The 21,405-nt window shown below is 39.1% G+C and overlaps 4 protein-coding genes across 4 annotated transcripts; 2 read left to right on the forward strand and 2 right to left on the reverse strand.

Moving 5' to 3' along the window:
- Nucleotides 1-3,825: 3,825 nt before the first annotated feature.
- On the forward strand, nucleotides 3,826-4,017 carry BDZ99DRAFT_397848 (uncharacterized protein; the record flags this gene model as incomplete). The annotated part of the gene is made up of 1 exon (XM_033716066.1): nucleotides 3,826-4,017. A coding segment is annotated over one exon (192 nt), but the record flags the coding sequence as incomplete, so codon positions are not given.
- A 5,413-nt stretch (nucleotides 4,018-9,430) lies between these two features.
- On the reverse strand, nucleotides 9,431-10,763 carry BDZ99DRAFT_511649 (putative 3-beta hydroxysteroid dehydrogenase/isomerase). The gene is made up of 3 exons (XM_033724562.1): nucleotides 10,625-10,763; nucleotides 10,307-10,555; nucleotides 9,431-10,258 (listed from the first exon to the last, which is right to left on the reverse strand). Exons 1-3 carry the CDS (start codon nucleotides 10,643-10,645, stop codon nucleotides 9,494-9,496), a joined length of 1,035 nt encoding a protein of 344 aa, XP_033571404.1. The 5' UTR covers nucleotides 10,646-10,763; the 3' UTR covers nucleotides 9,431-9,493.
- A 522-nt stretch (nucleotides 10,764-11,285) lies between these two features.
- On the forward strand, nucleotides 11,286-13,391 carry BDZ99DRAFT_152786 (uncharacterized protein). Its single transcript, XM_033712794.1, has 4 exons — nucleotides 11,286-11,419; nucleotides 11,486-12,549; nucleotides 12,603-13,245; nucleotides 13,384-13,391. The coding sequence occupies exons 1-3, from the start codon at nucleotides 11,317-11,319 to the stop codon at nucleotides 13,020-13,022; spliced, it is 1,587 nt and encodes a 528-aa protein (XP_033571405.1). The 5' UTR covers nucleotides 11,286-11,316; the 3' UTR covers nucleotides 13,023-13,245; nucleotides 13,384-13,391.
- A 234-nt stretch (nucleotides 13,392-13,625) lies between these two features.
- BDZ99DRAFT_397927 (uncharacterized protein) lies at nucleotides 13,626-14,032 on the reverse strand (the record flags this gene model as incomplete). The annotated part of the gene is made up of 2 exons (XM_033716070.1): nucleotides 13,626-13,803; nucleotides 13,884-14,032. Coding segments are annotated over 2 exons (327 nt in total), but the record flags the coding sequence as incomplete, so codon positions are not given.
- Nucleotides 14,033-21,405: the final 7,373 nt, after the last annotated feature.

Raw genomic sequence — 21,405 nt, forward strand, 5'->3', positions numbered from 1 at the left:
CTTAGCCGAGAGGAGCTTCTACGTCAGCTTACGGCGTATGATGAAAATATTGAGGCGGAAATTGATCGAGATATTGAGCAGGCGCAGGCGGTGATGCGAGGGGGCTAGGTTTGATGCAAAGGAGCCGTAATAAGGTGAGGTTTTGACAGGTTTGGCATGCTTGTAGGCACGTAGGCACTTCTAGAATAGAAATTCTATTCTATACTTATACTTATACTATGTGAGCTTGTACGTGAGCTCGTACGTGAGCTCGTACGTAAGGCTATACAAATCGGCATGGCTATACAGCCTCTCCGTTCTACGGCGCATTCTTTCCAATCCATGCAGCCGTATATACAGCTGTACGTGAGCTCGTACGTAAGCTTGTATATAAGGCTATACATAAGGCTATACAAGTTGGCATAATGTGATTGCTTGTGTTGTACATAGCCGCATTTGGAGAGAGCATTCGGAATTAGTAAGCGAGTTAAGCGAGCGAATCGGAGGCTACGGAACAGTGTTCCGAGCCAATTAGAAGGTGGTGAAGCGCTAAGAGGGGGGGGTGTACGTGTAGCGATTAGGGGGTGTACGTGTAGTGAAAAAGGGGTGTACGAGTAGCGCTCCCCTACCTATATTAATAACAACAACTTTAACCCTAAAACTAAACTAAATATAATAACCTAAAGCCTACTGGAAACGCCTACTAAAGTATCTAAAGCACTCTTTATAAAGCGCGATAACTATAGGCCAGCCTATAGAATAAGCTACTTTAACCCGTAGATATAGATAGACTATACTATATATTCTAGGAATTTATTAGACGCGTAATAATTAACCTTATAGGCGTATCGGCTAAACTCTAATAAACGCTATAGGTATAATTAATAAAGAAGATAGAGAAAATAGAGAAAAAAGTACGCGCGCTGTTAATATAAGGCAAGATATACGCTGCAGCAGCGGCAGGAATAATACTAGCTACTATACTAAATAGATAGATAGAGCAGTAAAATAGAGGAATTAGGCAGTAAAATAGAAAGGCTGCAGGAAATAGAATACTAATAGTATAGACTATAGAGGTCTATAAAATCACTATCTATATTAATAATAATAATAAATAAGCCGCTACTAAAGATAATATAAATACAACTATTGCTAGCAAGCTTTAGGCAGGCGGCCCCCTAGATATAACCTAGATATATAGTATAAAGAAGCTCTAGAGTAGGAATATAATAATATATATAGCTAATAAAGCTATAAAGAAACGCCTATTAAAGAAAAAGGAGTAAGTACAGGTGCTAGCTAAGTTAGCGCGCGTATAACTCCCCGCTGTGCTAATAGAGGTGCACGGAGTGCCTAAGGACACAGCCCTAGACAGCCTAGGGCTAAAAAAGGCTATTATTATAGCTAATATATCTATTAACCCGGGCCTTATTATAGAAAGAATTATATAGAAGAATAAAAAAGGTATTTAAGCAGTATAGGATAATCCTAACTACTGCGCCAGCTTAGCTATTATTAGCGGGCGTATAAAAAAAATAGCAAATACTATAATAGTAAGAGAGCTTATTATAGACAGCCGGCTGCTAATAGTATTAAGGTATAAGGCAAGCTTTATTACTATATAGTGCCTAAGATGCCAGGGCTATAGCTATATAGCTAGGTACTATAAAAAGAATATCTAATACGCGAACTGTATAGGAGAATATAATACTAGAAAATGCGATAATCTAGGCGTTAAGAAGTGCGCCAACTATAAGAGAAACCACCCGGTGTATAGCATAGAATATAACGTCTAGAAGGGGGCCTAACTATAGGCCTTAGTAAAGTAATAGGCTACACCGGCTTAATATAATACTAATAGAAATATAAGCCTGCACGGATACTAAGCGCTGCTGGGAGTATATATAACCTAAATAATACCTTAGTTCTAATCTAAAAAGAGGAAGGTAAAGGGCCCTATACTATATAGCAGTACTAAACTAGAGCTAACCCTAGAGGTGGCTAGAAGGGGCCCTAGCAGGCCGCTAAAAAATATCGGCTAAACTAATAATAACCTAAGATAGCAGAAGCTGTTTAATATAATATAGCAGACTTTCTATTTAGCGTAATCTATCTATTTTACAGAACAACCTACCTATTTAAGCGGTTAATCTATCTATTTTACGGAGCAGCCTACGTAGTAATTATAGCCTACTATCTAGGCCACCTAGTTAATAGTATATAAAGGGGCTAAAGGGCTCTTACAGCTTATATAGCCTAATATTATACAGGTTCTATCCTTCTAGAAGAAGGACGTAGACTGCTAGCTATATAAGGAAACTAGCAGGGCTAGCCCTATTAAAAACACCGCTATAAACCTTAACTAATAACAGAATAACCTACTAACCTTACTATTATATAGTATAATATAAATAAAAGCCGAGAGACTTAAAGAAAGTTCCTTAAAAAGGCGGAAGCAGCTCTGCCCTAACTACTAGTACTAGCTATATAAAAACTATAGAAGAATATATAGTAAAAGCAGGAGTATATAATACTCTATATAAAATCCTACCACCTCTTCTATAGAGGAAGCCTAAACGCAAGAATATATATATACGTTAATAAAGCCCTAGAAATAAACTAATAGTTAGTTATATACTACTTACTAGACCTAACTATTTTATTCCTCCGGAATATAGCGGAGGAGGAAATCTATATTTATAATATCTACAACCTACGCCCTAATAGTATTATAGCAACACTATTTCTACTGCTAAATAATAATAATATAGAATATATTCTTATAGGCAATATAAACCTATACCACTTAATCTAGGGGGTATACAGGTAATAGTAGCAAAGGAATAAGTAGAAGAGCTCCTCTATATTATAATAGAGGCAGGTATAGACCTAGCTACTAGGCAGGCAATAGAAATATAGGTAAAAGGAATATTATAGTTAATAATTAACCTTATATTTACAACTAAATAGCTAACTAACCGTACTATATTATGCGCCATCCAAAATAAGTAGAACTATAACTTAGACTATAACCTAGTATATACAGAATTTAATATAGAGCTACTACTAGCTATAGCACAGCCTTAACGCAGGTAATAGAAAGGCTTTAACTAGAAGAAGGTATATAAACACCTAGTGCCCTAGCTAGATAAGCTAGAAATATAGGAATACTCTTTAGCCGGACCGGAACGCCTAGACAGGTTTACGGCCCTTCTCTATAAGCGCATATAAAATACAATTAAGGCTGTAGTGCTACTTACTAGGCTATTAAAGCAAGTATCCCCGGTATAGTTATAAGACTGTATAGAAAAAGTCTAGGAAATAAAAAAGGCCTATAGAATATAGAGGTTATCTTATTCTATTAAGCACTAAATATTATATAGGGTCTGCTGTAACTATAAAAAGAGGGCAATATAAAAAGAAAGTACTAAGGTATAGCAACGCGTGGTGGAAAAAGTTATAAAGAACCCGAAGGGAGTATAGAAACTAGCAAAATAGGGCCGAACAGTAGGCAAGGAATTATGCCCCCCTTTCTATTTCCCCCCTCTATTATACCTAGAAGACCCTACTCTGTATACTAATAATAAAATAAAAGTATATATTATAGCTAAATAGTTCTTTCTACTACTAGTAAATATAGACTTCTCTAACCTAAAGGAATTCTAGTACCCGGAGCTGTATAAATTACTATTAGCTATTACGCTGTATAATATAGTTTTAGCGCTTATAGGAATTGCCCTGGATAAGGCCCCGGGTATTATAAAGATTATAAATTAATTTATTAAAAAGTGCGAGAAATAGCTTACCTTTATACTTACTAGGTTTTTTACTAAGTGCCTTAAATAAGGCTACCACCCCCGGCTATATAAAAAATCTATTACTATAGTGCTATATAAGCCGCAGAAAGCATTATATATAATAGTAAAGGCCTATAGGCCTATTGCCCTCCTTAAGACTATAGGTAAAATACTAGAAAAAATAGTAGCTATACAACTATTTATACTTGCTAAAGTAAAAGAAATACTCCCTCTAAGCTAAATAGGGGCACGCTCTAAGCAATTAATATAAACAGCAATTAAACTCTTTATAGAACAAATTTATATAGTTTAGGGCAGTAGTAAGAGCCTTATAGTATTACTCCTTAGCTTAGATATATTAGGGGCATTTAACCAGGTATTATATAAAAGGATAATATATAACCTATAAGTATAAAAAGTGCCGGAATAGATTATTTATTTTACTAGATTATTTCTAAAAGACCGCACTATAAGGCTTAGCTTCGGCGGCTTTATAGCAGAACCTAGAGAGGTTACTATAGGAATACTATAGGGCTCCTCCTTTTTACTAATCCTTTTCCTCTTCTTTACTAGTATACTGCTGCCAGCACTATAGTAAGGCAGTACTATAGCCTATAGATTTATAGATAATATAAACATTTTTATATATAGTAAGATAATAGAAATAAACTGCAGGGCCTTTAAAGGGGCATATAAACAGTGCCTAGACTAGGCTAGGAAATATAAAGTAGTATTCGCCCTAGATAAATACCACCTAATCCACTTTATAAAAGCCTATAAATATACCTTTAACCTATTAGCTATAGTTAATATCTAGGGGTTTATAGAGGGCCTAATTAAGGACCTCTAAGTACTAGAAGTCCAGGTAGACTCTAAGCTTAAATAGGGCCCGCACCTTAATACTATAAAAAATAAGGCTATAGCCTAGATAGGGTCTATTATAAGGCTTATAGTATTAATATAGGGCGTAAGCTTTTATAGAGTATAAGTAGTATACTTAGCGGTTATACAGCCCGCTATTATATATAGATGTACCTTCTGGTACCCTATAGTAGGTATAAAGGAACAGCTTAGTAAAATAAAACTTAAACAACTTAAAATAGTATAAAACTACTACCTCTAGCGCATCTTAGGGGCCTATAAATTAACACCTATTAAAGTACTAGAGTATAAAATATTCTACCCCCCTTTTAGGCTAAAGTTAGAAAAACTAGCAGTAGCCTATATAAATAGGATATATAAAGGGCCCGCCTATATATATATTAACCAGATATATAGCAATATAAAAACTACTATTAGGAACAAATATAGTAGCTAAGAAATGCCCTGGCTTAGCCCTAGCAGACGCGATATACTCCGCAGGCAAGCAGTAGTTGCTATTAGAAACGTTACGCGGTTTAAGGGCGAATTAGACAACTTATATAAATATTTAAGATGCTTAGCAATTGCTATAGCATATAAAGATAAGTAGAAGAAAAAATAGAAGGCCTTCTAAAAAAGGCTATAAAGAGGACCCTTTACGCTAGCGCTTAATACTAAGTAGCAGGAGTATAATAAATATATACACAGCAAGCTTACTAAAGTAGAAAGTATAATTATTATAAACCTGTAGATAGAATATATAGGGCTTAATAAGTACTTATATAGAATAAGAGTACTAAACTACCTAACGCCGGTATGCCCCTGCAGAGCAAGCTAATAAATACTATAATATATAGTTATAAACTGCAAACAGTATAAAAAGGGCAGAAATAAACTATTTAGAAAAGCTAAAACCAGAACCTATAAAAAGCTATACAAAAACAGGGGCACTATTAAAGCCCTAGCCTAATAGTTCCTCTAGTAGAAAGAACTCCTACTATACCTTTTAATAGCCAGGGAAATAGTGTAGGAGTAAATTCCCCTACTTAATAATAATCCACCTATTTAGCATAGCCCTACTCTATACTGCCCTGCTGCTAGGGCAAATCCGCCTATTTTACTGCAACACTTCTATTTTAAGCGGCCTTTCCTTGCTATAGTAGTCCGCCTATACACCTATAATATACTAATACAGCCTTAACTCTACCCTTCTATTTTATATTAATCCACCTATTTAGGGCGCCTGGCCCTTAGGCCTACCCCTAAGTATAGAACAGCCCCACCTATAGCACGTATATAACAACCTACTAACTATTTACTTTAACCCCTGGCTTTACAGAAGAGTATACACGCGCACTACCTGTAGGCGTGCTCTTATACTAATTATAAACCAGCTTTTATTTCCGGAATCTAATAGAATTAACCCGAACCTAAGAGGACAACCTAACCCTGGACCCCGGATAGATTTACAACAACGCACCGTAATAGCTTATTCTATGGCCGGCTTAATAGAGCTGCTACGCGTCCCTAATAGTTGTATATTAGTATAAAGAGCGCACAGCGCTATATACCGCAGAAAGCAAGGTTTTTATCCAAACGCTGCCTAGCACGAACGGTTTCCCCTTATATACTTAGCTTAGATAGAACTGCTGTATAGACCTTTACGGGAACTAAATTAGTATAATAGAACTTAATAATAATAATAATAATAATAATAATAATAATAATAATAATAATAATAATAATAATAATAATAATAATACTAATAATAGTAATAGTAATAATAATAAGAGCAGCTATAAGGGCTATAGGTATATAGGGCGGCGCTACTATTCCTTTTTAACTTTATCTATAAGCTTATCTATAAATAAGCAGCTTGTATTTACTAAATATAGCTGCTATTATACTCTAAAACTATTATTTATAGACTTCTCTAATTCTAATAGAATAGTATTAGTATTAAAAGTAGTACTAAATACTACTATAGAAGAATAGTAAATCTAGGGCATTTTCTAATATAAGGTAAATAGGTTATATACTATAGAGATTCCCCTAGGCTGCCTTTACCCTTAATTTTTTTTATATATTAGCTTTATTAAGTAGTTTTAAAAGCTAAAGCCTAAGTTTAAGTTTACTAAAAAGGAAAACGCGTTGCTTATTAAGTTAAAGGGGAACTAGAATCTACTATAGAAATAGATTAAGACTAAATTTCTAAAAAGACCTATTAGATTACTATAGGTACGCTATTTAATAAAATTAAAGGAAAGAACTGCTATATAGAAAACCCGGCGGTAATAGTAGGGCTTTAAAATATCTATATTTAAAATAGTAATACTCTTATCTAGCTTAGAAGTCTATTTTCTAGCTTAGGGTTTACTAAAGACTGCTTTTATACCTTAACTTCTAGAGCTTAAACTAACCTTTTAAATTAGCTCTATATACGCAGCTAGCGTAGTATTAATATAGAGCGATGGAATACTATCGCCTACTATAAATAAAAAGGTTAGAACTTATAATAGGATCTAGCTAGCCCCCTTTTCTTCCCTTAATAAGCGGCTCCAGCCTATACCTTTATTTACCGCCTATTTTAACTGCGTTTAGTGTTACTAGGTCTAGCAAGCTTAAATAGCGGCTGCTTAACTAGCCTTAAGGCGTAGCAATACCTAAAAAGCGCTAATTATTTTATTATCAAATTATAAGATAACTAAGTTAAAGGTTAAGTTTATTATAAAGCGAAAGCGCCGCCTATACAGCTTGTCTATAAGTACCTTAGTACTAAGTTCCGGCCTATATAGTAGTAGAAGCACGCGCCGCTTTCTTCCTAGATAAGCCTGTTAATAATCTAGTAAAATTTACTAATTCTTAGATATTTTACGCTAGCTAGCCCCCTTATACCTAAGATTATTTATTGCTAAGAATATATAGATTAAACCAGCGCTACTTCTACTAAGCCCTTTCTCCTAAAAATATAGGAAGCCGCTAGGGCTAGAGCAACACCTGCTTTTATATACCTAGGCTACTAATAAAGAAAAAAACCTTAAACCTACTAAACCTTTTACTAGAATAGGGTATAACTATTAGTATTATACTAGGGAATAATAATAGTACTATACTAGAAGTAATAGGCTACCTAGATATTATAGAGTATATTATTATAAGTATAGACTTATAGGGCCACCTAAATCTATAGTATAATAAACCTGCTTAAATATAGGCTTCTGCTATATATTAAGTAAAACAACTTAACGTCTATCCCTGTATAGCGAGACGCACCTTGTAATAAGATAAATCGTAGGTACTTTAAATTTAAGCAACTCTAAATCTGCGAATATATTAAAATTTCAATAAACTTTTATTTTAGTTACGTAATACGCCTCTCCCGAATACTCCTAACTTATTAATTCCGAAAGTTTTAATCGCGTTATCGCCGCCTATCTAAATTATAAAGAGCCTTCTTTTATAATATAATAAAACCCCTCGACTTATAATACTATTAAGCTTTTTTCACCTTTTAAATATATAAAACAATTAGATATAGATATCCAGGTTTTATTATAAGGCTAAAAAGCTATTGCTATAATTATAGCGGCCGGGGCGTGCTATATTACAGGACGTCGCTATATAGGCTAATACCTCCTCCAATTAAGTGATTAAGAATTGTGGTCGGTGGAGGTGTGGTTATAATAACCTCGGTAAAATTCTAATAAAATTTGTGGCTGCTCAACGTGTGGCTACGACGTTTGTGGCTGCGTGTACCTTGCCGGAAAATTCCCGTTTCCCGACATCCTCCGATTAGATCAAAAAGTGGTCCTGTACACAGCCAACAAATACTTCTGTCGCAATGAACTTTTGGACCCACTTGCGCGGACACTAGTATGATTATGGCCTAGCTAAGTCATTCAGATCCCGCATCCCCCTGCTTGGCGGGGACACCCAACTGCGAAAATCGGCGCTTAGATTTATTTTTGTTTAGGATTATGAAGATGACATTCCCAGACCAACTCAACCACTACATTATATACGCGTAGGAGGCGTACTTTTGAGTACTTAAGTTAAGCTGGCCCAGCGCGCAGACAGACTCTCAGGGGCTCCTGAAGGCAGTCCGGGAGAGGGGAAGTACCAGAAAGCTCGTCGGCGCCTTAGAAACGAGATGGCGCGGCAGCGGAAGCTGCTCCTGGTTGAGATTGTTGACCGCTTTAGGAAGGAGCAACCGGTGATTGATAGTGAGCGGCAGCTCTTAGAGAAGGTGGTCGACAAGGACACGCGCGGTGCACTGGAGCGATCTGACCAGATAACGCCGGAATAGCTGCTCCTGATTGATATAATCTTGACCCTGCCTAAAACGTCACCAGAAAGGGAGTTGCAACGGAGGATTGCGGCGATCTATGCTGTAACAGTGTGCTGCGGCGTAGAGGAGGGGAGGTCTCACCTCCATGTTCGGCAAATCAGATTTGTATTACCGCGTTTGAGAAGGCATATATAAAAATAAGAGCTTGTTGTTTAATAGACTGACAGTTACATAGCTCTATATGTCCAGCCTATCGGATATTAATCCCACTGCTGGCTAATGCGGTGCGCGACACGGGATTTATTAATGTAACAATACAGTTCTCCCATATACCGATACGCATATGGCTGCAAGGAGATAGAGATAGTAGAGCGGCGTTGGAGCCGATAGTAGGTGGAGGTGCGGCTAGTGGACATTCGGAGGAAATCGCTGAACACTAGACGCAACAGCATAATGAGCAGTCCAATGATTACAGCTATTGTTAACACATCAGTGGTTTTCTAAAGTCCGCACACAATTGCAAGATTATGATTCAAGGTATCTAGCTAAATCAAACCGTACCACAATCTCATTTCTTCTCCGCCGCTACAAACTTCAAATATTGCCCCACAAGCTCTTTCAACGTCTCCTTGAATGATACGAACTTCCACCCAAACTCTTTCTCCGTCTCCCGAGTATCCAACCTCCAGATCCTCGCCCTCAGGCTCCCCCCCAATTTCAATGTCCCGTTCTCCACAGCTTCTGGAAAGAACTTCCTAACATAGTTCTGCGCATCTTCCCAATCAATACCATCCGGCGCATCAGAACTCAAAATATAGTCTTTATTCCCTTGCACACTCGGCTTCAACGCATCGACATGCGCCCTAGCCGCATCATCAACGTGCACTGTAGCCCCCACCATCTGCGGAATATTGACATCCAGGAGCGGACCAAGTGCGAGAGAGTTCCCGGCCGTCACCAACTCAGCGGCATTTGTAGCCAGTTCATCTGGCCCGAATACTACTGTTGGCAGCAAGTTGACGAACCCAAATTCTGGCTTCTCCTCCTCCATGAATTTTCTTGTGGCAATGCGGGATAGGGTCTTGGATGCGAAGTATGCTTCCATTGACGTGCCGTAGGGACCGGCAATGTTGGAGTTGATGTCGGCTGCGGTAGATAGTGTGAGGTCTGGGGACGCAGGCGCGGGACCAAACATCCAGGCGAAGGAGATCAGGGTTACCGCAGAGGAGGTAATGACGACACGCTTGATTGAGGGAGTGCGGTGCGCGGCGTTGAGGATGGAGAGGGTCACTTTTAAGGCTGGGTCGATAATGTCGCGGTCATAGTCGTCCGACTAAGAAGGATTAGCTTTGTGACGATCAGGCACGGAGATGGGTAATACCTCGATGGCAGGAGGGGAGGCGATATGGAGAATTCCCGTGACACCAGCGAGGTGAGGATCGAAGGAGTGGGTGTCTGAGAGATTGTGAATAACAACCCATTGTAGGTTGTCCATGTGGGGTGCGACTCGAGCGTGAGACTGGAGTTTTGTGGCCTGTTCGGCCTTGCGGATGACCGCACGTACTGGGAACCCTGCTTCAAGAGCTAGGATCAGAGTCTTGAATCCGATATAGCCAGAAACGCCCGTAATCTATGAAGGTGTAAGTAATTGTCGTTAGTGAAAACGGCTGTGGAACCTGTGGAGCCTGTGGTTTCTTACGAGAATGAGATCTCCTGCCATTATAATTCGAGATGCTCAGAAGAGACTTGGAAATTTTCTTTGAAAGAAGTTGAGATGAAATGGAAGGAGATGGGAGTGTTGGGATCTCGCATATGATGAAGATGAGGTGTATGATGAAGGGAACAGGAGAAAGGGGAATTGCATGCCATCTTATACACTTGCGAAGGCATTTCAAGGCGACAAGAATCTCCGGACATGAACAAGAACGATGCAATGAAAATTCAATTGCATTAGATGTGGTGGTACTTGGCAACTGTGGCAGCGGAAAATATTGTACAGCCCGGAAAATCGACAAAACGCTAGCACGGATGACCGGAGATAAAGGCATCGACGGGACGAAGACTTGGCCCTCCTTGGTACGTCGGAGCCCCTGGTATTCTGGATGATTCAATCGGGCAACTACCAGATCTCTCGAGGCCAGAAAGCTGAGCGGCGATGGGGGTCGTCTTGAAAGATTTGCGATCTTGTTGTAAGAAGAGAAGGCGGAGTGAGGTTGAGGTGTGGAGTTGTGTTCTGCAGCGCGCTAAACAGCCTAACCCGAAGCGGCAAGAGCCTCCTTGGCTTCCCACAAATATTCCGGATGGCATGAAAGCGCAGCAACTTAGAAGATTGATCTGCTCCGCCCTGGCCTTGCTATCAGCCATTACATCCGAAGGTCACAGCAGACGTCCATGAATACAGAGCCTAGGACCAGTGGAACATCCTCCTGCCGGCATATCGACAATGATACCGGGCCGTTCCTCTGCAAGATCTGCTCCAAAGCGTTCACAAAACGTAGGGTTCGATTCCTTTTGCTCTCAAACACAATCCCATTAGCCATTTGCTCAACTGTCGTGCTAGGAACCTCGAGGAATCGACACGTACTGTACTGTAGGAAGAAGTTGGTGGACAGTCTCCCGGTCTTGAGGAAATCATGTGCAGCTTGTCGGAAAGCCAAAGCAAAATGCGACTCGGAACTCCCAAATTGTAGTCGATGCGATGATAGGGGGCTTACTTGTGTTTATGAATTGACTAGGAAGAGTGCGACCTCAGCCCAGCAACCTGCATTTGCTCCGCCTGATGAACCAAGCTCCGATGGTACATTGCTTGTTGATATCCCGGAACCGGGCAATCAAAACGATATCCCTTGGAATGCCCATGCGGACAACGGCAATGACGCTCAGATCAGCTTAGATATGGATACTCCTAGTCTTTGGCTTGCTCCTGTGCCCGACCTGACGCCTCAGAATGACCTCGCTCTCTGGGAACCGGATGCTGGATTTGTGGAAGACTTGGAAGTTTCTGACATGGGTGCTAATATTTCGTCCAATGGCTATTCAATCAATGGATCCCCGATCAACTGGTTCATCTCTAGTCCAACACCAAGCTTAACCCTCGACGCGACATTCTCAACTCCCGCAGACTGCATGTTCCATACCCCCTACCTAGTCCTTCGACCCATGGACCGTGATCTATCCCCCACCTCGCCCAGAAGTCCATTCATTCACGCATATCTCTCAACGGGCTCACAAATCGGCCGCACCTTCCTTTTGCAGAACTTCAAATCGTACGCCACGGCCCTTGCAACGAAGAACCTGCCGCCCTTCATCCACGGCACGTCGCTTCCACCCCGAGACCCGAGCTCGTGTCAAACTCCGACTTGCGCAACCCCACCTCCCTTACCGACACTAGAGATTTGCAAATCGATCGTCTCACTCTACACCACCAAGACACCTGCAACAAGCTCTTTCGTCTGGCGCACTATAACCATGGAAAAGGACCGCTTTATGAACGAATACGTGAACGGAGATGAGTGGACTGTGCTGTCCATGCTTCAGGCAGTCACGTTGTATATCCTCCTCAGGATCTTTGACGAGGACTCATTCTCCGCTGAATTCGACCGCGAGCTCACTAGAGCGATGACGGTGAGACTTTGATTTCCTCCACTTATCAACGAGCTAACGGTTCTTCCTTCTAGGAAATTGCGATCCACGCTGAACAGTGCAGATTAGTCTGCAGTGCTGAGATCGAAGGCCGCCGTCCGGAATGGAAAGAGTGGGTGTTGGTGGAGTCGAAACGAAGGACCGTGACGGTACTCTTCATACTGCACCTTCTGTTCGACATCAAACCTGAAAAACGGGCCAAATCTAAAGTCGGGCTGTCCGTTCTACCGCTTCCTGCCCACAAACATCTTTGGGAGGCGGCGACGGAAGGTGAATGGATAGAAAAGTATGACGAGATGCTGAGGGCAAGAGATGGGAGGTGTTATTTGAGGTATGCGGATTTAATGGCGCTTGGGAGGGGACATGGAGGGGATAAGATGAATGACCTGAATTCATGGATGGTGAGCGTTGATGCGTTTGGGATGCTAGTTCTAATGGCTGCGAATTCTCTCTAATTGTCTATCTTCACTGAGCATTATCCCACATCTCCCTAAACCAAGCCTTATCCGCTCCTTCCTCCTCCTCCTCCTCGTCCTCCGCTTCCTCACCCCCACCCGCATTCTTCTTCCTCGCCATCTTAGCGAGCAACTCGTCAGGCGTGCCAACCTTGACCACCTTCCCCTTATCCAAGCGATGAGCTATCGTCAAGATAGTGTGCTTAGCGCATTAACAGCCACAGTAGGTGAGGTTCATTGAATCCATCAATATCACAAAGGACTCTACCTGGCATATTTCTTTGCTTTTCTCATTACATTTTGTATGCAACGATGTCAGTTCGGGAAATCCGACATTGACAGGGCTGACGAGGCTGACAAGGCTGACACTGTGCACGTGGAACCGATCTCATTCGTTTAAAATAGCGAACTACGTAGGTATGCCTCTTTTTCCAACGTCACCCTCTCACGGATCTTGAACGACGATGACTTGATACTTTTTAAGTCGATGATTGAATGCACAATTTAAGCTACGAAACTCACATACTCCTCGCTCTTTCAACTACCGTTTGAGTCTCTAGGTGCCCGCTCCTTGCAATGTGGCACAACACGTCAACCGGCTACCTATCTACCGGAGACCGGCACCATATAGGCGGAAACCTGCCAGCTTTTCTCTTCGTCGTCCGCCTGGTTGATGCACACGGAATCGGCCCAGATGAGGCGCTTTCGATCCTCCAGGCGCAATCGGAAAAGCGCCGCCCATAAATTTTGGTCCAGATTAGGCCATCCTTTCCTCTGACACCTTCGTAGTCTAGCACGGACACGGGCATGCCCACGTCTTCTTTGTCATCCTTTTCCATAGCTTCTTCTTCGGTTTGGCACCACATCATCCCAGGGTCTGCAGGATCTCCCCAACAATAAGATAAAGCCTCGTATGTAGGTCTGCTGGGATCGAGTAGAGACACAGACTTGAGGCGAACACGAATGGGTGCATTCAAGTCGTGCGCGGGGAGGAGCTCAAGTAGCCTGATGACCTTGAAACTTGGATGTGGGAGTGGCTTGTCTAAAGATCCCTGCCGCGCATGTCGCAAAGTTTCTCGTTGTAAGGACGGCCATAGATTCTGAGGCCAAGGGGGTCTGGCTAGATAGACGCAGGAGAAGGCCGATTGTCTGCATAATTGTTATGTATGCACGCCATGCACGTGACCAGGCCTGAGAATCGTGGCTAGAAAAATATAGCGAGCCCGGGCGTGAACATAATATATTGTAGCTAGGCTAATGCGTATTACTAAGCACTGAAACATGAGGCCCCCTCTATTCGCACCGGCGTAACTCCCGGACTGCATTCTTTTCCTCTTTGAGTGTCTTTAAAATTTGGAACCATATTATTTCGTGATAGGACCTTTCCTTAGGTGCTCCGAATTTTGAAATGACTTTAATAGTCGCGATTAAACGGGGGGAACAGCGGAAGCGGCGATTGATGCCGTGATTAAAATAATCGACAGCATAATCAACCGCACTCTTTTTCTTGTTGCCAAGTGGTCTCCTTAGGGAGAAATAGCTAAAGAAAGTAATATATTGTTAACAACTTTATAGACTTACTAAGAAAAAATTTATAATTCCAAAACTATAGATTCGTCTCGTTACAGGGTGCGTCTCGCTACGTAAGGACAGACGTTACATTTACTGTATAAGAGATCAGTCTGTAGCCTTAACCAAACGGTATAACTGGATTTGGGACAGTAATGTACACAGTATTGCCACGGGACACTTGCTAGGAATAGTGGAATGCAGCCACAGACATTACAGCCACAGATGCTGACCTCTATAACAAAGGTAACTTATTGTGTTAGATATAATATATTCGCTTATTGTCTTCGTTATAACTGGGGACCCTTACTGGATCTGATTGGAGGTACCGACCAGGGTGGCAATATCTTATAATCTCGCATCCTACGACAACCATGCGGCTGATGAAAGCTACTTAGCATTATAGTAACGTTTCTCGATACTAGATCAAGCTAATAAATAGATTTAAAAAGTAAATAAGCTTGGTTGTGGTGCTATAGTATACAGAGTCTGTTTACGATATAAAATAAGCTTCTCTGTAACCAGGTGCGAAGGCGACAATAGAAGCGTAATTTTAGATGCACTTATATAAGAAGTGTTCTTAAGTAGGCATAAAAAATTATTGTAGGATATAGGATAGGCTATCTATACGCTTGAACTTTTAGAGTCTTCTAATTCTAAAGTACCCGGAATTTGTCTCGCTATAGTATGTCTCGCATCGTAGTCACCGACGTTAAACACCTATATTTAACTTAATAACCTTTTTAATTCTACTAGCTTCTATAAAACTAGGGCGAGATAAGTTAGTATTTTTTATATAACCGCTTAGCAGATCTAGTAGTAGGTTTAGAAGCGTAACTAGTAGGCTTTTCTAACCCTAAATACCTAAAACTATCTCCTAAGCAGTTAAAAAATTCTAAATATTATATAATAGACTTATTAGTACTAGTAATCTATTATCTATACTATACTATACTCCCTATTACTTATTTTATAGTATTCTCTATTCCTACTATACTTTACCTAATACCTAATATAATAGTTATTATAGTTTAGGCTCTAGTTTCTATAGCTTAGAGTAATAATTATTAAGGTTATACTATAGTATATACTAAAGACTATAATAGCAACAGCACCTAAATACTCTATTAAGGCGCTATATATAAGGTACTAGTATTCCTGCTCTAAAAAGGAACCTTATAATCTAGGTAAGTAAAACTCTAGCAGCTAAACGCCCGCAAATCTATCTGCCGGCGGCTTAGCTAGATATATACTTACTAGCCGCGTACCTATAAATATAAAATAGATAATAAATAGAAGGTTTATAAAATTATAAGGGAAAGAAGAACTAAGTTAGGCTGTAAATATAGGGTAGTTTATGCGCGAAAGGAACAGTGGTAATAGTAAATTCCTAAGAATATATTTACTTTAGAGAGCAGCAGTTTCTTTATTTCTTTATTTCTTTCTTTCTTTTACCTAAATATAAGGAGGAATAATAGTAGCAATAGACTATTTTTATTTATATCTATAGTAGTAGTATCTTTAGTAGATATAGGGGTATTTTTAGTCTTTTTTTAAGGGTTTATATTCTTTTCTACTACCTTTATAGAACTTTGTTTATAGAGATAAAGTAATAGAGAATATAGTAAATCTAGTATAATTCTATATCCCTGCAGCTAAAATTAATAGTAGTTTATTAGCTTTTTTATTAAATAAAAGTTTAAATGCTGCTATTTTTACTGTAAATAAAAGAAGCAAAACTAGGAATTAAAATTCTAAGGGGCTACCGCCTTTAAATATAGAAATCTTGCACTTTATACTAGCTAGAAATGCGTTTAAATTGTTTAAGTATATCCTAATATGAGGTATTAGAGACCTATTCCCTATAATATTCCTTTTAGCTTAACGCTTAAAGTATATAGGCTCTAAGTTAGCAAGTAGAAGCATTAGTTAATAAAATTAAGACGCTATAGAGAAATAATATTTAATAATTCTATATAAGAACTAGAGCTAAAGGCCGGATCTCTAGCTGCTCTAATTATATTAACTAGCCTATAATTTATTCTAGTAGATTTCTTTATAATACTTTTTTCTATTTTAAAGGAATAGCTTTTACTTTAGAAATATATAATTATTATATTTAAACTAAGTATTATATTGTTTTTCTAGGTTCTTTTAGCAGTTATTAAGGTTACAGGCACGGACGTTACGTAATCCCGGGCTAAAGGTTTTTCCGGCGCTTTATATACTCTACTATATAAATAGCTTATAGCTGGAGCCTTTCCCCTCTCTATATAACCTTATTAATAGCAATATAACCCTTTTCTTAGCTATACTTCTAATACTAGGTTATATTGTTTAAGGAAACCTAGAAACCTAGAAACCTTAATTTCTTTTTAATTACACAGCTGCACTACTATACGCGCGTACCTATACCAGTTACTAGCTTTAAAATTGGGCGTTACTAACTACACACCCCCTTTTTGCTACACGCACACCCCCCCTCCCCCGGTAACTTCACCACGATCTAATTAGCCCGGAGAGGTGCTCCGGGGCCTCCGATTCGCTCGCTTAAATTGCTTACTAATTCCAAATGCTCTCTCTAAATGCGGCGTGGCCATAAATAATTACATTCTTATCTTTATCCTCTACAATACACTCCCTCCACCTTTTACTATGGCCCTCCAGCCGCTACGGCTAGACTACTACGCTACGGCAGAGGAAGCGCATACTGCTATATAAGCGCACGCCTTAGCGCAGGGCTACTGCCTAGCAAAATACTGTAGTAAACCAGACAGAGTGGATATACAAGCATGCCCCCTAGACACATGCCGACACCTCCGACGCCAGGACCGCCTATTTCTATAGCCCCCCGTCCAGCTCCTATCGCTCAGAGTGCTCCTTAGTCGACGGCTACACCAGCTAGCACGGATTTTACGTTTCTCTCATCGATCCAGCCTTTTTCAGCATGTAGTAGTGCCTAGGCCCGCACCTATGCCCGCACCTACCGCCGCACCTAACGCCGCACCTAACGCCGCACCTACAGGCAAGAAGTATAGCCGGCCGGCGGGCTTAAAGGATAAGGTACCGCGGAAGAAAGCTGCACCGCGGCTAAAGGCAGCACCACGGGCGGCAGTATAGCGGCAGGATAGCGCCCAGACTTAGGTGGAGGAAGGGCCTAGCTGTAAGGACCTACTACGCTAGCTTACGGCCTATAGGGCCCGAGAGACTAATAAGCTTACAGAGTATATAAATCAAGCGGCGATAGAGGCGGGGGCGATGGAGAAGGGCTAGGAATAATACAAAGGGGCTGTAATAAGGTGAGGTTTTAATAGTTTAGGTATAATCCTAGGCGTATAGGCACGTAGGTAGCAATACAACAGCCTATATATACTGCAGGAAACGGAAAGTATGCATAATAAAACGGGTAGGCTGCGCAGCCTTACTGTATATATAGCTATATATATAGCCTTATATATAGCCTTACTTATAGCCTTATATACGGCTTTATATACGGCCGTATATATAGCTGCAGTAAATAGGAAGAATGCATGGTAAAATAGGTATATTGCACAGCCTTGCTTTACGTACAGCTACGCCTACAGCTCGCCGGCGCGCTGGCGCACGTGATAACAGTGAATGAGCGGAGCTTCCTCCGGCCTCTCCGGGCCAATTATATCGTGGTGAAGTAACCGGGGGAGGAAGGGGTGTACGTGTAGCGAAAAGGGGGTGTGCGTGGAGTGAAAAGGGGGTGTGTAGTTAGTAACGCCCTTATTCTTTTAATAGTTTATAATAGTAAGTTTAGTGTTAATTTTTAGCGCTGTAGAGCCGCTAATATTATATATTGCTAGGTTAAGTATATATTTATAAACTATAAAAAAGGCCTGCTTCTATAGCTACAGGCTTTATATAGACTAAGCTAGTATTCGGTAATAAGTTTAGGGCCTGGCTGGATATACCTATATATATTAATAAATATAATTTGTATATATTATTATTATTATTATTATTAGGTTCTATTAGGCCGATTTAGCTCCCGTTAGGGTTTATGCGGCAGTGCTATCTAGGTTTTATTTATAAGGGGAAACCGTTCGCTCTATAGCAGTCGGGTGAAAACCTTGTTTTCTACAGTGTATAATATCGCACTTAGGTGTGCACGGGATAAAGCAGGATTGGAAATAATATTAAGCAGCAGAGTATAATTAATTGTGTATATATAGTGTCTTTTATTAGTTAAGTTACCCCGCCCGACGTTCTATATAGCTTTAATAGCAAGCTTATTAATACAGTTCTTGCCTTAGGCCTCCACGGCTAATACCTTAGTCTGCAACACACCCCTCTAAATTTCACTCTATTTTAGATAAGGTCTAAATATCTTATAGACTATCCTTTTCTAATATATATCCTAGATTAATCCGCGATAAAATATTAACTAGGCCTAGTTAGCGTATAAAGTATACGTGTTTCTCTGTTAAGAGGGGCTTTATAAAGCTATCCGAAGGCATGCCTATAGTCGGAACCTACTAGACTACAACTTTACTACTTTAATAGATCTGCCTTAGCTATAAGCTATAGATATTAACGTGTTTTAGTTTTAAGGTTAACTGTAGCCTTTCTTTCTAGATTAGGCCTACTGTCTACTAATTGTTATAGAGGATATAAGGTTATTATTCTAAATTAAACTATACCTGTGCAAACAGCCTATATAAACCTATTATCTCCCTTGCTATATATAATAGTAATAAGAGCTCTGCTTTAGTTATAGATATTATAATAGTTTTCTATTTAGAGGACTACTATATAATCGGTCTATTAAACAGCTTTATAAGGTAACCTTATATAGATTTTTAAGTCTCTAGATTATCCGCGAACAATACGTTGCTTAATAGCTGCAGCACTTTATTATTGCCTGTTTCTACTGCTGTGGAATTTACAGAGCCCGAGAACTTAATAGTATAGTACTTTATAGTCTAGAAATATAAGAGAACTCGATTTATATATTGCAAGTGCTCTAGTAAAGGGTTTATTGCGAACTAACTTAACTAGCTAGCTGTAAACAAAATATCTAGTTTTAATACTACTGCTGCGTACAATATTAAACCTACTTTTTCCTGCATCTCTATAACTTGCTATATAGTAGCCTGTTCTTTAAAAGGTTAGGAATAATATAATAAAGTAAGAGGTGTATAAACTATTCTCTATAACTTGTCTATCCTATATTTAGTGCAGATTTTATTAATATATCTATTCTAATAAATCTAAAGCTTTTTATCTATTGCGTTTTGCAGGATCCTAATATTAAGGAAAGAGATTGCTTCGCTTAAATCCTTAATCCCGTACTTACTATTTACTGCTAACTTAAATTGCTTAATATAGTAGACGCGTTTTTATTCTAAAATAATAAGGAGATTGTCTATATAGAGAAACAGGATAAGGCCTATTTTATTGTTAATAAGAATATATAGTTTATCTAGGCAATATTTAAATCCCAGACTATTAAGGAATAATATAAGTTTATTAAACTATAGCTTTAGTAACTTTTGCAGGCTGTAGAGCCCTTTAAGCAATTTCTAAACCTTTCCTGGCATTCTATACCCTAGTAGACAGGCAGTATAGATCTTATTATCTATATCGGCGTTAATAAAGGCTTTTTTAAAGTTAATTTAATAATATAGAAGCCCGAATATATAGATAAGTGCTATAAGGATATAAAAGCTCTAATATACCCCTGTAGCTGTATAGATATTATTAAAGATATTATATTAAAGATTGCTTTTTACGCATATTTAAGCTTTATAATAAATAAGGTAGCCAGCGGCGTCGAATTTATACGTGAAAACCTATTTAAGCGGTAGTACTTGCTTATACTCCGGGTAATTAATAAGTTTAAAAGTGTGCTTATCTTTAAGTAACTTAATCTTGGCATCTATAGCTTACTTAAAGCCGTTCCTTTCTAGATAACGCTTTAGCTAATACTAGAATTCCGGTAGTAGTATTAAGTTCTTTTAATAAGTTCTTAAAGTCCGCGCTAATATAAATATATAGACTATTTATTAACCTAGTTTAGTATATTTTAGTTGCAAGGTATATGCCTATTACTGTACCTTCTTCTGCACCTAGCGTGCAGTAAGTAACTAAGCTAAATTTGCTGTATGCTAAGTTGCTGTAGTATAGGAAGGGTTTTATAGTATTATGCTCGGTTATCTAGATCTAAGTAATATTAGAGTAGAATATAGCTGTGTATAAAGCCTGTCTATTTAACTCTATATCCCTGTCGCTGTTTATACTAATAGAAGTTGCGGAAATAGCAGAAACGCCGATAGAACCTTATATTAAACTAAATTAGGATTAAAAATGCTTATATCTTCTGTTAGTTAAAGTTCTGTATCTATCTTATCTAGATTAACTTTATTAATGCTAATTAAGAGTACTTGTCCGGTTTTAGGAAGGCTTATAGAGAGCTGCGGGTTAAATATAACTTTTTTATCTATTTATATATCCCGAGATATAATAACCTAATCTAGATACAGAATCTAAACTTTATAAATATTAGTTGCGTTTAGTCTAATAAGCTATTCCTTAATTACTTTATCCTATAGCTTTGCCCTTACAGGATAGTCTCTTCTATGCTTAATTAAAATATAGGTAAGGGATCCGATAATTTTAATATATAAGAGATTTAGCTTACAGCTATATACTATTTTAAAAGGTGTTTACTATTGCTTTTGTTATATAGGGGTGCAATTAAAAAGATAAGTAGTATAAGCTACTATATATAGCCAGAGCTTATAAGGTAGTCTGCTTTATATATAGAGCTTGCAAGCCACAGTTATTA

This window comes from Mytilinidion resinicola (genome assembly GCF_010093595.1).
Source record: "Mytilinidion resinicola strain CBS 304.34 unplaced genomic scaffold BDZ99scaffold_22, whole genome shotgun sequence".
Lineage (NCBI taxonomy): Eukaryota > Fungi > Ascomycota > Dothideomycetes > Mytilinidiales > Mytilinidiaceae > Mytilinidion > Mytilinidion resinicola.

Excerpts from the sequence above, each read along its gene's own strand:
- BDZ99DRAFT_152786 (XM_033712794.1), top strand. The coding sequence starts at position 11,317 with ATGAATACAGAGCCTAGGACCAGTGGAACATCCTCCTGCCGGCATATC. Across the intron at positions 11,420-11,485 it reads CTCCAAAGCGTTCACAAAAC|GAACCTCGAGGAATCGACAC; the intron begins GTAGGGTTCGAT and ends CTGTCGTGCTAG. Across the intron at positions 12,550-12,602 it reads AGCTCACTAGAGCGATGACG|GAAATTGCGATCCACGCTGA; the intron begins GTGAGACTTTGA and ends TCTTCCTTCTAG.
- BDZ99DRAFT_511649 (XM_033724562.1), bottom strand. The coding sequence starts at position 10,645 with ATGGCAGGAGATCTCATTCTC. Across the intron at positions 10,556-10,624 it reads TGGCAGGAGATCTCATTCTC|ATTACGGGCGTTTCTGGCTA; the intron begins GTAAGAAACCAC and ends ACACCTTCATAG. Across the intron at positions 10,259-10,306 it reads CCTCCCCTCCTGCCATCGAG|TCGGACGACTATGACCGCGA; the intron begins GTATTACCCATC and ends AATCCTTCTTAG.